The sequence below is a fragment of the Oncorhynchus tshawytscha genome, linkage group LG12, assembly GCF_018296145.1.
Source record: "Oncorhynchus tshawytscha isolate Ot180627B linkage group LG12, Otsh_v2.0, whole genome shotgun sequence".
Lineage (NCBI taxonomy): Eukaryota > Metazoa > Chordata > Actinopteri > Salmoniformes > Salmonidae > Oncorhynchus > Oncorhynchus tshawytscha.
In genome coordinates this window covers 49,338,951-49,354,635 of record NC_056440.1, presented here as the reverse complement: position 1 = coordinate 49,354,635, position 15,685 = coordinate 49,338,951, and the positions used below count along the sequence as shown (strand labels likewise).

At 40.6% G+C, this 15,685-nt stretch overlaps 1 protein-coding gene across 1 annotated transcript in view; it reads left to right on the top strand.

The window, feature by feature from the left end:
- Positions 1-13,671: 13,671 nt before the first annotated feature.
- kcnk5a (potassium channel, subfamily K, member 5a) overlaps positions 13,672-15,685 on the top strand; it is a 74,168-nt gene continuing 72,154 nt past the window's right edge. Inside the window, exon 1 of the mRNA XM_024439632.2 lies at positions 13,672-14,157. Within this exon, the coding sequence (XP_024295400.1) occupies positions 13,972-14,157 (186 nt within the window). The 5' untranslated portion in view covers positions 13,672-13,971. The remainder of the gene's footprint in view (positions 14,158-15,685) is intronic.

The window sequence follows — 15,685 nt, the reverse complement described above, 5'->3', positions numbered from 1 at the left end:
TGTTCCCGCTTAACTTCCATTCAGAAATAATTTAATATTTCAGAGTTAGTAAGATATTAATTTAGAAAGACTTGAAATTAGCATAGGGGATAACTAACTAGCAAGCTACCATGTACCTATAGCTATTTAGCTGCTTATCAAAGGTAGATAACAGGTTAATTTTACCAAAAACAATCGACCAAACTATTTCTCAATGTTTCTCAAAATGACTAGCTGGCTAATTCATTTGATCATGCTTTGTGATACACCCGGTTGTGTACTATTTTAGTCCACATAACATGTCGGCCTGTCATAGTAAAAACCTGATGAACAACATGGGGGAAACAGTCAAATTGGCCAGGCCACGTCATGTTTTTTTGTCCTACCAGGTCCGCGATGAGAAGGTTCTAGATAGTGTATCCCTCTGTCCTTCAACACTTGTTGGATGTAAATGTCCGGTTTATCCGGTCCCAGGCTCCCATAACTGTTATGATAATTAATTTACAAGTTAGCTAATTACAATTAGCTTTTTGCTTTAGTGCCATCTGTTCCTGAAAGAGCAGATCTAGTCTCACGTGCGGAAGACCCCTTGGGAGGGAGAACTTCTGATTGAATTCACATTGAGCGCCCCAGGACGGTCCGTTTACTTTGTGCTATAATTTATTATTATGAAATCCAGCCATTTCATTGGGGCAGTTCCCCCTCATGGCAAATAGCTGACAAAACAATCCAAGCAATTTTCGCAAAGCCTATGCACCCGCAGTGGTGGCGCTGCTGCTGGCAGTCACTGAGGGGCAGAGTAGTAAGTAACTGAACAACTTGTTTTGAACAATATATTTTGGAAACAGGAAAATGTACGCATTTATCACACTTTTTAAACATAAGCCATGAATTGTAAAATATATACTGTACAAGAATATAAACACTGAGTTACATTTCATTTAAGGAAATCAGTCAATTGAAATACATCCATTAAGGCCCTAGTCAATAGATTTCACATGAGTGAGAATATAGATATGTGTCTGTTGGTCACAGATACCTTAAAAAAATGGGCTTCACATCAGCAAACAGCTCGCCAACGCAACGCCATACACGTGGTCTGCAGTTTTGAGGCCGGTTGTTCGCACTGCCAAATTCTCTAAAACAACTTTGGAGGCAGCTTATGGTAGAGAAATTAACATTCAATTCTCTGATACCATCTCTGGTGGACATTCCTGCAGTCAGCATGCCAATTGCACGCTCCCTCAAAACTTGAGGAATGCTCACTGACAGGGATGTAAACAAATTTTTACCCAACATTTGAGATAAGATATTTTTGTGTATGGAAAATGTCTAGGATCTTTTATTTCAGCTCATGAACGATGGGACCAACTCTTTACATGTTGCGTTTTTAATTTTCTTCAGTGTATATTATTATATCACAAATTGGTCGAAACTGAAGGGAATACAGGCAGACACCACATTACTACAAGACAAACTGCTCACTCAAGTTTAAATGCGGTACAAATCACATTATTGTGGGAGCCCCTCCTCCAGCAGTATGAATTAGGCTGATTGAGAAGGTTTGAATCCTAAGCAACCTGCATACACATTGTACAATAAACCAACATAGTAGGTCAAAGTAGGTAGTAGGTCAAAGCTGGGGGAAAACAATCATTTGGTTGGTGGTTATATTTGTCTTATTTCATATATGTACACATGTGTAGTAATATGCATGTGTGAATTGGAAATGTGTTTATTGCATATCCCCACATTCCAAGTGCCTAGCTCAAGAGCACATCAACAGATTTTTCACTTTTTTGGCTCAGCAATTCAAACTAGCAACTTTTCGGGCACTGTCCCTATGCTCTAACCAGTAGGCCAGAGTTCCAAAACATGTTTTTCAATTTTTGTTTTGGAATTTTGGAAGTCTGTTCCAAAGTGTTCCCACTCATAGGTTTATTAGGTACACCACCCTGTTCACGAAAATGGATCTCTCCTACAGCCTGTGAGACTTGCTATATAAATCAGCCAGACAGGCATCGAGGCAATCAGTTACTGTTCAATTGAACGTTAGAATGGAAAAAACTTGTAACCTAAGCAGCTTTGAGGGTGTTATGATTGTCGGTGTCAGGTACGCTGGTTCCAGTATCATAGAAACGGCTGCCCTCCTGAGCTTTTCACGCTCAACAGTGTCTAGGGTTTACCAAAAATGGTGCGACAAACACAAAACATCCAGTAAGCGGCAGTCCTGTGGGCGAAAACAGCTCGTTGATGAGAGAGGTCGAAAGAGAATGTAAAGAATCGTGCAAGCTAACACTAACAGATAAATAATGGCGCGGTGGTGTGCAGTACGACGTCTCGAAGCGCACAACTTGATGGTCCTTGTCACAGATGGGCTATTGCAGCAGATGACCACACCTGGTTCGACTCCTATCAGTTAAAAACAAGAAGAAGCAAGAAGAGGCTCCAGTTGGCACACAATCACCAACACTGGACAGTTAAGGAGTGGAAAAGCATTGCCTGGAACATGACAGCGAGTTTGGTTATGTTTTTGTCAAATATTGTATCCGTTTGGGTTTCTTGCGGTCAATTTGCAGTCTACAAATTATTTTCAATTATGTTCCGGCCCCCTGACCATCTGCTCAAGAATCAATTGGCCCGCGGCTGAATCTAGTTGATGATCCCTGCGTTAAGCTACGGTATCTGCCACCTTTGTAGAGCATGGGTGGAGTAAGCAATATAGTGTTCATGTGAATCTCCTTTATTATTCGGCTTTGTATCAATGCCTATTTTTTGTTTTTAATAGATTTGGTTGAATTGAGGCCATTTCTCATATTGAAAAGCTGAATGTTAATATAAATAAATAAAGAAATAATATGGGTGGCCCAGGGAATCTAATCCATAACCCTGACGTAGCAAGTACCATGCTTTACCAACTGAGCAATACAGGATGGCATTGTTTCACCCGAGATTCCCTGCTGAATATGCCTGACACAAACAGCAGAATTCTACCACTCATTCATCTGATAGGACTCTTCTGACCCTCTTATCTGACTTCTGTGACCATTAGGAAGTTGTTTGTGTCCACCCAGTGGCATATGGACCTCCCTCTTCTCTTCAAAAGGCCACCACGGTGGCCCTCGATAACTATCTGTTCAACAGTCACTCCCAAGCAGTTAGGCCTTTCTACTAGCATTGACATCCTGCTGCAAAGAGACTCCCACTCAGGTTTTATTATGTTAAAGGGGAAATCCAATGTTGGTACAGCCATTTTTGGACTTCTAAATCAATAATGTATCGCCATTAATTCTTCAAGAAAATAAATGATAAATGCCTCATGAGCTAGTTCAACTGTCGTACATGATCAGAATCCAAAATATAAGCTTGTAAACTAACACTGTATAGCTTCAAAACATGGTTAAAACTATAATTTTGATCTAATGGATGGTCAGTTTCCATAGCTCTGTCGATTAATTTGAGTCATTACAATTCTCCACCCTCATCCCTTAGCTTTGTATTAACTGTGCAAACTGTTTTTCGAATCCTGGGACCCATTAAGTTCATAACAAGATTGTAGTTATGGTCTATCGTTTTTTGGCAAGCAAAGCAAACCGTTTACAAAAAATGTTGCACTAAAACTGATAAATTAAATATAGTATCTCTCTCTGTGAATGCTGACACATTCGTTTGATATGGGCCGCATTTTACAAGGCACTTATTTTCTCACAGCTAATACTATTATATGACCCATTTCTGGTTACCCATGCGAGTCAGATTAACAAACATGATTAGCCTATTTTCTAAGGCAACTTCGCACACATTACATTTTTTTTTCAGAGTAAAGTTGTCAATTAATTACACTTAAAAGACATTCAAGTAAAAACTTGTAACTGTCATGCCCTGACCGTAGAGAGCTTTTTATGTGTCTAATTTTGGGTTGGTCAGGGTGTGATTTGGGTGGGCATTCTATGTTCTTTTCTATGTGTTGGTATTTCTTTGTTTTGGCTGGGTATGGTTCTCAATCAGGGACAGCTGTCGATCGTTGTCTCTGATTGAGAACCATACTTAGGTAGCCTTTTCCCACCTGTGTCTTGTGGGTAGTTGATTTCTGTTTAGTGTTTTTCACCTTTCAGGACTGTTTCGGTTATTCCCTTTGTTATTTTTGTATTTAGTGTTAATAAACTAACATGAACACATACAACGCTGTGCTTTGGTCCTCACCTTTTTCAACCAACAGCCATTACAGTAACGATTCTTTATGAAAAAGAGAACAGGGAGACAAAATATTGGTTAAATCAATAAATAAAATGAATATCTTCAATTATTTATTTTATTTAACCTTTATTTAACCAGGAAGGGCTCATTGAGATTTAAAATCTCTTTTTCAAGAGCGTCCTGGCCAAGATAGGCAGTACACATTTTTGTCATTACAAAAATGACAGGCAAATTACATGAAAAACTACAAGTAATCTAGTTAAAAACCATAGAATTCACAAGAGTAAAACAAAAACAAAAACCACAAATTAAAAACATTGACAGGTCAGGGAATCAGTCATTCATCAATGATTTAAAAATACCAATCGGGACAAGTTCTTCCAGTTTAAAATTATTTTGTAAGGCTTTCCAAGACGATGGCGCAGAGTACATAAAAGCTCTTTTACCAAATTCAGTTCGAACATTTGGAACAGTTAGCAGGATAAAGTCCAGCGAACGAAGAGAGTACCCACCACATTTCTGAACAATAAAAATGCCCAAATAAAAAGGTAGTAAACCCAAAATGGCTTTGTAAATAAAAGTATACCAGTGCCTGAGCCTACGAGTGACTAGAGAAGGCCAGCCAACCCTGGTATACAAAGTGCAGTGGTGCGTAAGGGTTTTGGAGTTTAAAATAATTCTCAAAGTTCCATGGTAAAGGGTGTCAATTGATCTCAAACACCGAGCAGAAGCATTCATATATAAAATATCCCCATAGTCTAGTAAAGGCATAAATGTAGCTGATACTAGCCTCCTTCTGGCTTCAAAAGTGAAACAGGCCTTATTCCTCAAATAAAATCCCAATTTCAGCTTCAATTTTTTTGTAAGTTGTTGAATATGCAATTTATAAGAGAGGCCGTTATCAATTAAAATTCCAAGATATTTATATGAGGTTACAACCTCAATCTCCTTGCCTTGACAGATAGTAACAGGTGAAATGTTCAGAGGTCTATTTCTTGCTTTAGAAAACACCATTAGTTTAGTTTTGTCAGTATTGAGGATATGTTTCAATTGACACAAGGTATGTTGAACAGTATAAAAAGCAGTTTGCAGGTTCTGGAAAGCTTTTGTAAGAGACGAGGCACAACAGTAAATTCACTGCCATTATATTCATATTGGGCTTGCATAAGACTTACAGTAATTCATGGTCACTATTGTGCAGATCAGTGGAAAACAAATCCCAATGTAACGCATTTGTTATATTTTGACTTAAAGCTAATTATGAAAACTGCAAAGGGTGTGAAGACTTTCACTAGGTCATCTGCAAACTGTAGACAAATGTAACATCTAATGAATTGTATTGAGATACATTTGAGACAGAAACAAAAGCGATAATCCTGACAACATTCATTGCAAATTGATCTAGCCATCTCGTTTAACAGTATTGGGAAAACCATAACAGTATAACTTAAATCAATGCATAATGTCTTGTTCACACAAGACACACTCTGGATATGAATGTATCTTCATAAACACAGAAAATTGATTAAAAATGGAAGTAAATCTTGAGTATAATTAATAGAAAACATTTTGACATTCAGTTGGCTGTGGTCAAACATTCTACTGACCTAGGGAGAACTTTTTCTTAGTACAAATCTCCAAACTGGTCACACTTGTAACGCAGCCAGTCTTTCATTCAAAACCTCTCTCTGTTACGCCCCTGAAAACAGGGGAGAAATAATCACGAGAGTTGATACGGTGTTGTATTCTCAATTCAACGTTTAGTTCAATCATTTCACAAAAGTAACACATTACAAAACAACAGAAAACCCATTATACAAATAACACAGCAAAATATCTTATTAACAACGTAGATGTTCATTCACAATCGACATAAAATGGCAGCTACTCTCAGTACGATGCTATTCTTCACTTCAACCGAGCAGGGCTAATATTACTCTCTTCAAACTTAACTCTAACTTCCTCAAGACGTTACTAAGACACACCTTAAACACTCTTGACATGTTAATGAGTTATAACATTTAAATTACTATTTTTATCATCAATAAAGTACCTGAAAACAGGGGAGAAATAATCACGAGAGTGATATGGTGTTGTATTCTCAATTCAACGTTTAGTTCAATGAGAAAAGACCGCGATTTTCCCCAGGAATATGGGTGGAGACCAGAGCAATCGATCTCCGGCTCATAGATTAAGAGCATTTCGTAGATGACAGATGAACACTTTTAGGCACCACAAAATAAAGTAATCAATATAACGTTTACACATTACTCTCACAATTCGTACCCTTTGACAGATTTTAACTTTAACACAATTATATGAATGTTATCCATCTCTATCAACTAATACTGAATGCATCTTCTTAACCTTAGATGTTTTAAGATCCTCACATACTATGAACTTACTAATACTTTTTAATGTATAACAGGCTATAAATATTTCCTTTAACCTGTTACATCTCCACAACCATTGAGTCCAAATAAGTTTGTGAAATGTAATGAGCATAATGTTTTAATCACCAAAACAATATATTTTAATGTAATCATTTTAATTACCAGTTAATCCAATAGCCCTTAGAAGTGCTGAAGTAATATGCTACAGTGCAGTTCACATTAGGTCTGACATTACCCAACACAATTGACAGAATATATAATTTCCATAATATCTATCCAATGTGTAATCAAAAGGTGTGATCAATGAAGACATCCTTTACAGTCAGCACTTCTACTTCCCACAGCTATGACTTAATCCATGAACAGAAGGATGGTGGCATGCTCATGGGGATGGCGATACACCTTCCACCTCCATGCTATATAGGGTCACAAATTGGGGATGGGCCCGAAACCATGTCTGAACCATAGCTGTGCACATGTTTCCCTCAAGTTGTCCAGGAACTTGGGGGGGTTGCACGTTGGCCGATGAGGTTCCACCCACGGTGCCCGAGTTTTGGCCAGGTTGAAGCCAGCTTCATCAACAAAGATATACTTGTGATGGTTCACAGCACCATAACCATCCAAACATATATTTTGTTTAGTTCTTTTTACAGTATAGTTCCAATATGATATTGTGAAGAAGCATGTGCATCAAACAGTAACAGTATATAGTGCTGTACCTGAACACTCGGCCCGCAGTTGTTTTTCCCGGTTGTTTCTCAAAAGGCACCAGGTAAATGCTGCCTCTTCAAAAGGTAGTTTGATGAATGCCACATTGGCAAAGGTGTCATCGTTTTCCTCAATGGCCCACTATTATGTAATTCCTAGCCGCCATAATTTCCACCACTGCCCATTCCTGCTGGTCGGTCAGCACACGGCCACCACGGGGTCGTCTGTCAATTCTGAGGGTAGAACAGTATACTGTAACTTGTTTTTAACAGGATAAGGTAACACCCCGATGCAGACCGTGTCGAAGTAGCAATGTTTACAGCAACAGAGGCAAAGGTACAGGACGGCAGGCTCAGGGAGAGTGGTCAGGAGGGCGGATTCAGGGTCCCTCAGGAGGCGTCTCACCGTGTAGGCCAGAGGGCTATCGACGACACAGGGAGGAGGTGTTGGCCTGGAAATGGAAGACAAGGGACTGAGGCACGGGCTTTATACGGGACATATGAAAGGTGGGGTGTATACAAAGGGTACGGGGGACTCGGAGGCAAGGTGGAATCCCTGGGCGTGCGAGTGAAATCGAATTCTCTCCCTCTGTCGTTCCCGTAGTCACCCATCGAGTCGGATGGTCAAAGCAATGAGGGAATCGAGATCTGATTCTAACTCCCACGCAGCAAGCTCGTACTTGACCTCCTCTGAGACGCCGTGCATGAACATATCGAACAGTGCTTCCTGGTTCAAAGCACTCTCTACTGCCAACGTGCGGAAATCAGCCACACTACAGGAGCCCTGCCGAAGCTGGATTAGCCTCCGGGAAACTTTGCTCCCGGAGGACGGATATGGCCAGGGTTACTCAGGGTTACTGCGGGGCTACCACCGTGGTAGGCTGCCTCCCAGACAACCCACAGAACTGCTCCTGCAAACCATCCAATGCCCGGGCATGGCGTTCAGCCAACGTTTGGACCCTCTCCATAAGGCCACGAAGCAGTTCCTCGTGCCGCCTGATGGTGGCTCCTTGGGAGGAGATGGCATCGCGCAGCTGGCCCGGGTCTGCTGAGTCAGTACGAACTGGCCATGACTATCAAGATAAAGTAAGACCCAGATGCAGACTGTGTCGAGGCTAACAGTATTTATTACAGCAACAGAGGCAAAGGTACAGGACGGCAGGCAGGCTCAGGGGCAGGCAGAGTGGTCAGGCGTCTGGGTTCAGGGTCAGGTCAGGCAGAGGTCGGAAAGCCAGATAGGGGCAAAGGTACAGGACAGCAGGCAGGCTCAGGGGCAGGCAGAGTGGTCAGGCGTCTGGGTTCAGGGTCAGGACAGGCAAGGGTCAAAAATCAGTGAAGACAAGGACAAAGATAGGTGAAACAGATCAGGGCATGACAGTTGTGAATTTACAAGCATTACAATGTCATTTATTGTAAATGTAATGGAAAGCATAGTGCATTTCCTGCAGACTTACAGGTTTTCTTGGTGAAATGTTCTCACCATCAAATTGACAGCTGATTTTTTTCAGATTGTGGTGAACTAATCTGGCAGCTTCTGCCATGGTAAGGCCTCTATTTACCACATGGTCAACGACGATGGCCCAGACTATTAGACACAACAGTTCCCTGCTGTCTGCCTCCCTCTGATGTCCACCTCTTTGACAGGGCCCATGTCCACCTTTTTGACGGGGGCCATTCCCACCTCTTTGAACTTTTTGATGGAGCCAATGCCCACCTCCCTGATGGGCCCCTTGTCCACGAACTCTTTGATTGCTTGCTCTCCCTTGCTGTCTATCCTGCTCCATGTTGAAAGAAAATTGCAAATGTTCACACACACTTTTATATGGTGACCAGTTGTGGTTACCACCATGTGAAATCAATTAGCAATATGGAGTAGTCATTATGTACGGTTATCATGTATCATCCATGTAATTTAGATGTTTATACTTTACAAACACACCTTTTATTTCTGTAGTTCTCAAAATCCATATGTAGTAGACAAACCAGTTTAAAATGTATAGGTTTACCAAACGGTTAAGTGATTAACCATTAAGCGCAGTTGGATTAAATTATGGTCAAATGTGTTTTAACAATATTTCTAGATGAAACACTGATTAGGTTTGGTGAAAAAGTTACTGTGTGATTTTATGTGTTGTCTTTAGTCAATTGAAAATGTGCTTAAAGTTAGGAAAAAACAGCTTTTTTGATGATCTGTTTTGAGTTTTGTACTACGAGTTGTGAAATTTTACCGCAAATATATATTAAAAAAATGTATATATATATATATATATATATATATATATCTATGCTCAAAAAAATAAAGGGAACACTAAAATAACACATCCTAGATCTGAATGAATGAAATATTCTTATTAAATACTTTTTTCTTTACATAGTTGAATGTGCTGACAACAAAATCACACAAAAATTATCAATGGAAATCAAATTTATCAACCCATGGAGGTCTGGATTTGGAGTCACACTCAAAATTAAAGTGGAAAACCACACTACAGACTGATCCAACTTTGATGTAATGTCCTTAAAACAAGTCAAAATGAGGCTCAGTAGTGTGCGTGGCCTCCCCGTGCCTGTATGACCTCCCTACAACGCCTGGGCATGCTCCAGATGAGGTGGCGGATGGTCCCCTGAGGGCACTCCTCCCAGACCTGGACTAAAGCATCCGCCAACTCCTGGACAGTCTGTGGTGCATCGTGGCGTTGGTGGATGGAGTGAGACATGATGTCCCAGATGTGCTCAATTGGATTCAGGTCTGGGGAACGGGCGGGCCGGTCCATAGCATCAATGCCTTCCTCTTGTAGGAACTGCTGACACACTCCAGCCACGTGAGGTCTAGCATTGTCTTGCATTAGGAGAAACCCAGGGCCAACTGCACCAGCATATGGTCTCACAAGGGGTCTGACGATCTCATCTCGGTACCTAATGGCAGTCAGGCTACCTCTGGCGAACACATGGAGGGCTGTGCGGCCCCCCAAAGAAATGCCACCCCACACCATGACTGACCCACCGCCAAACCGGTCATGCTGGAGGATGTTACAGGCAGCAGAACGTTCTCCACGGCGTCTCCAGACTCTGTCACATCTGTCACATGTGCTCAGTGTGAACCTGCTTTCATCTGTGAAGAGCACAGGGCGCCAGTGGCGAATTTGCCAATCTTGGTGTTCTCTGGCAAATGCCAAACGTCCTGCACGGTGTTGGGCTGTAAGCACAACCCCCACCTGTGGACGTCGGGCCCTCATACCACCCTCATGGAGTCTGTTTCTGACCGTTTGAACAGACGGTCAGCAAAACTTCTTGCCACAGCTCGCATTGATGTGCCATCCTAGATGAGCTGCACTACCTGAGCCACTTGTGTGGGTTGTAGACTCCGTCTCATGCTACCACTAGAGTGATAGCGCCGCCAGCATTCAAAAGTGACCAAAACATCAGCCAGGAAGCATAGGAACTGAGAAGTGGTCTGTGGTCACCACCTGCAGAACCACTCCTTTATTGGGGATGTCTTGCTAATTGCCTATAATTTCCAACTGTTGTCTATTCCATTTGCACAATAGCATGTGAAATTTATTGTCAATCAGTGTTGCTTCTGAAGTGGACAGTTTGATTTCACAGAAGTGTGATTGACTTGGAGTTACCTTGTGTTGTTTAAGTGTTCCCTTTATTTTTTTGAGCAGTGCATATTCCATTAAGCAGACACTTCTATCCAAAGCAATTTACAGTAACATCTGCATACATTTTCATAGGAAGCATCCTAGCAGGAATTGAACCTTTGACTCTGATGTTGTAAGCACCATGCTCTACCAACCGAGCCACAAAGATGATGTTTAAACAGTTTAACTTGATGACCAGATAACCTGATCATGTTCACCTGTGACACGTGAGCATCAGTGAAGGGGAATGAATTGAAAAAGCCTCCATGAATTTAAATGGTCAATCTGCTGTTGCTACATCCATTTATAGATGTTTAAATTAATGATATAGTACACATGGATTTTCCTAGAATATAACTTATAGATGCCTCACGAACCTAGTTCAACTGTCGTACCCCACCAGAACCCAAAATATAAGCCTGTTTCACTCCTTTGTTGTAAACAAGGTAAATAAAAAAATAAAAAAAATAAACACTGTATCACAGGAGGTTAGTGGAACCTTAATTGGGGAGGACGGGCACGGAGTAATGGCTGGAGTGAGTGGTATTAGTGGAAGGGCAAAACACACATACACATGCGTACGCACACACACACACACAAAGAGAGAGAGAGAGAGAGAGAGAGAGAGAGAGAGAGAGAGAGAGAGAGAGAGAGAGAGAGAGAGAGAGAGAGAGAGAGAGAACAGAGGGCCAAGCTGGGAGGTTCAACATGAAAGGAAGGCTGTGTTTAATACACAAGGGCTTAAGATAAAGACGTCCATCTCACAATGCTTCCTTCCCCCACACCTTTCTTGGCCTGAAAGGCAGATACAATAACAAGTTTACAAACAAGGGCCTGCATCCCTCAGGTTCGTGGTCACAACAACATCCACTTTGTCCCGAGAAGGGAAGCCACATCTTAACAGTGCCCTGTGTTTGTTTACCTCTTTATCTGACATATGCTCTTAGTCTGGACAGCAAGTGAAGAGGGGGCTGTGTCCCAAACGGTACCCTATTCCCTATACAGTGCACTACTTTTGAGTCCAATGGGACAAGCACCTAACTGTGGGTGGGTGGTCACATGGAGCTTGTGTTGTCATGTGTTGTCTAGGACAGTGTTTCTTAGTGGGTTGGAGACCGACCAATGGGTTGCAGCTAAATACTAGGAGGGCAGCTAAAAACTGTGTGGTGGTCTAGTCTGGGTTACTGTAAAGCACAACTTGTGTGTGTGGGGTGGTTGGAAGAATTGCTTTGTTGGTGGGTCACACACTTTGTGACAATTGTTGTAAAAAGAGCTTTACAAAATTAATTTGATTGTGTTGTGGTTAGGAAAATGTATTTGCTTACTTGGTGGGTCACAAAACTATTATAAAGGCTTCAGATGGATTATCAAAAGTGCTTTATCAGACAGTCGTAGTCAGACTCGATAAATTAGTTGAGTCTACAGTAGATGTTTTATTTTGACTCCAATACTGATTCACAGCTCTGGCATTCGACTCCAAACGAAACATCCTTTAGAGAGGTTCATATTCATTGCTTCTGTTTCCATTGTGGTTTACCGTAGATGTGAGAGGATAGTCACATGTTGCTTGTGTTGCGTTCGGGAGATTATTATGGCCATTGTTCTGACTGCTACGTGATAAGTAGGATTCATATTTTGGCTCAATTGACCCCATCAGACCCTCTTTGTATTACTGGTATTCAGAACTGGTAAAAGGCATGGATGGACATTTTATAAGCCAGAATTTTCCTGGTGTAATTAAGAGTATTCATTTGCCAATAATGACAACATGCAATGTCACAGACCTACTCAGTCTGGTCTCATAGACTAGACGTAACATAGTAAATGTAGATCTGGAACACTCAAATTAGTATGATATGTTACATTTGGTATGGGTACATAAAGTATTTGGTGAAAAGAACATATGTACTTCATAGAAACTGTTATCCGTTATATATTCTAACAACTCACATGTGTTAGTTTTATTCAAAATGAAGGGCCCTAACCTAGGAACTAAAATATTTGTCTCCCTCACGACTGCATGCAGTTGTAGGCCGTCATTGTAAGTACGAATTTGTTCTTAACTGACTTGTCTAGTTAAATAAAAGTTAAATAAAAAAATAAAAAAATACTTGTAGGCTTTTACTAAAGTAGTATTTTACTGAGTGACTTTCACTTTTACATGTGTCACATTCTACTAAAGTATCTTTACTTTTACTCAAGTATGACAATTGGGTACTTTTCCCACCGCTGCCAGACATAGTAAAATATTTTTGTAAAGGCCTCTGCAATGATAACAACAATGACACCTTCCTTTGTAATTAATGCCATTATTGTTGCAGAATGTTCTTGGATTTGTCATGTGTGAATTGTTATGTGTTTAATGTCTGAATGCCACAACTTCCTTCTGGGAAAAATAAAGTTATGTGGCCTCGAAATGATAAAATAATAATGTATTGTATTTATCCCTGGCAAACGCCTTGGTTGGCACACGTCATCGAACGCACTGAATACATTAGTTGAAGGAAAAACATTTCACCACAATAATGAACTGGCAAGCCGAAGCGAAAGTCAGTTTCAAATGAAAACTGGAACGCGAAATATAAAGTAATGCAGTCAATTTATGCAGGAGGAGCGGGCATTACCAGCAGAACCCCCCACCCCCAGACTAGTGACTAGAAGAGCCTATTCTAATGGGCGGATCTTTTTGTGCGTTTCTCCACTCCCCCACAAGTTTCAGTAGTAGCCTAGGCATCTCCGTAGCCCGTAATCATTTGCAACAGAGCAGCGCACGTGGAGAGCAAACTGCTGCACCGAATAAACACTCATCTGTGTTGACATTTCAGCACAGCGTTCATATTCGCCCAGTTCGGATACATTTATGTACACTTTCTGATTATTTGCACCAGGGCAAATGTTACCAGAGGTATTTTCGACACGTTTTTCAAAAGACTCGTAAGGAATAAAAGTCAAGCCGCCCCAAAAGACTGTTGAGCATGTGCTTGGTACAACACTTACACTTTTAAATTGGGACCCCTCTCCCGCGAATTTAAAAGTTGAGCCATTGTAAGTATGGTGGATAAAGGTCCTCTATTGACTTCTGCGATCATTTTTTATCTGTCCATCGGGGCAGCAATATTCCAAGTTCTCGAGGAACCGAATTGGAAACTTGCTGCAAAACAGTACAATGCACAAAGGGATAAAATACTAGAAGACTACCCCTGTCTCACCAAAGATGACTTGGACAAGATTTTGGAGGTATGATGATAATAATTTCAGAATATTTTATTGGTCGAAATGTCATTCACACTGATTGCGAGATTGCACTAATAGTGGTAATTAGCTGTGTTATATGGTGTTGTTTTGAGTAGCCTAAAAGTCACAGTTCTGGGTGCGTCATTCACTTACTGTATGACAACAATCCCTCATTTGCTGTTGGATATTTTAATGTAGTATATTACTTTGTACCTGTATAAGAACAAGTAACCTTTGAAGATTGATTCATGCATTTAACTAAATACTAGACATCTACGCATGAATGGCATTTGTCTTCAAACGTCCTGAGGAGTGATCAAAATGTTTATGGTTTTACGTAACGGAAACTAGTTCATAAAGCCATAATCCTGCCAATGTCATTGTATATTTATTATCAGAAGAGTGCACACCTGGCCTGTGTACCAGTTGGGAATTAGATATTAGGTGCATAGTGCCTAAATACATTGAGTCAACCTGCAAGTTCACTGGATAAACACCTGTCATTATGCTCACTTCATCAATTAATTACAGCCTGTCTTTGCATAATTGTTCTTCATCTTGAAGTTGCAATTTACCACAGATCTAGAATCAGCTCATCCCAACCTTATCCTCAACTCAGTACCCCTTCAGCGAACAGCTCCTATCTGACCCTAAATCAGGTGTGATTCCTGACTCCACTTACGAACCAAGCTGATATGTAAAGAGCCTGATGGGACCATTGTTGACCAGCCAAATGCAGATATATTTTAATAAGATTACACACCACTGTAGAACCTATCCCACTCAAATTGATCGCATATGTATCCTGCTTTGTGGCTACTTGTATTTGTCTTTGTGCACTGTGTACTGGTACTCAAACCTGCACTTTAGAGACCTGCTGCCCCATATACACAGTCGTTAAATACTGGTCACTTTAATCATGTTTACATGCTGTTTTACCCACTTCATCTATATATATATATATATATATATATATATATATATATATATATATACTGTATTCAAGTCAAGGCTCATCCTGTAGAACTACTGCTGTACACATCTTTTCTATTCATACACCATCCAAAATGTCTATACAAACCATCATTACATATTGATATTCCGGACTCTGATATGGCTTGTTACAATATTTCTATATTTCTTAATCCCTTTATTTACATTTTTTGGATTTGTGTTGTTAGGTATAACTACACTTTTGGAGCTAGGAACATAAGCATTTAGCTACAACCACGATAACATTTGCAAAATATATGTACGCGACCAATCAAATTTGATTTGAGTGTACATTTCACTATGGGTTGTTTTCTCCACATAGACTTGTCTGTCTAATTTGGCTTAATTGGTTTTATGTAAAATAGTGTCCAGGCCCTCTGTTGCTTTTGCTATAAAACAGGCTATAACATGTTTTGTGACCTGGTTAAATTGCATTTATGTTGTTTAGATTATGGTGCCTCTGTGTTATAGAATATCCTTTTCTGGAGCAGTGATATAATGTGCCAATATGTCTGGGTGTGTACTGTAGGCCAATCTA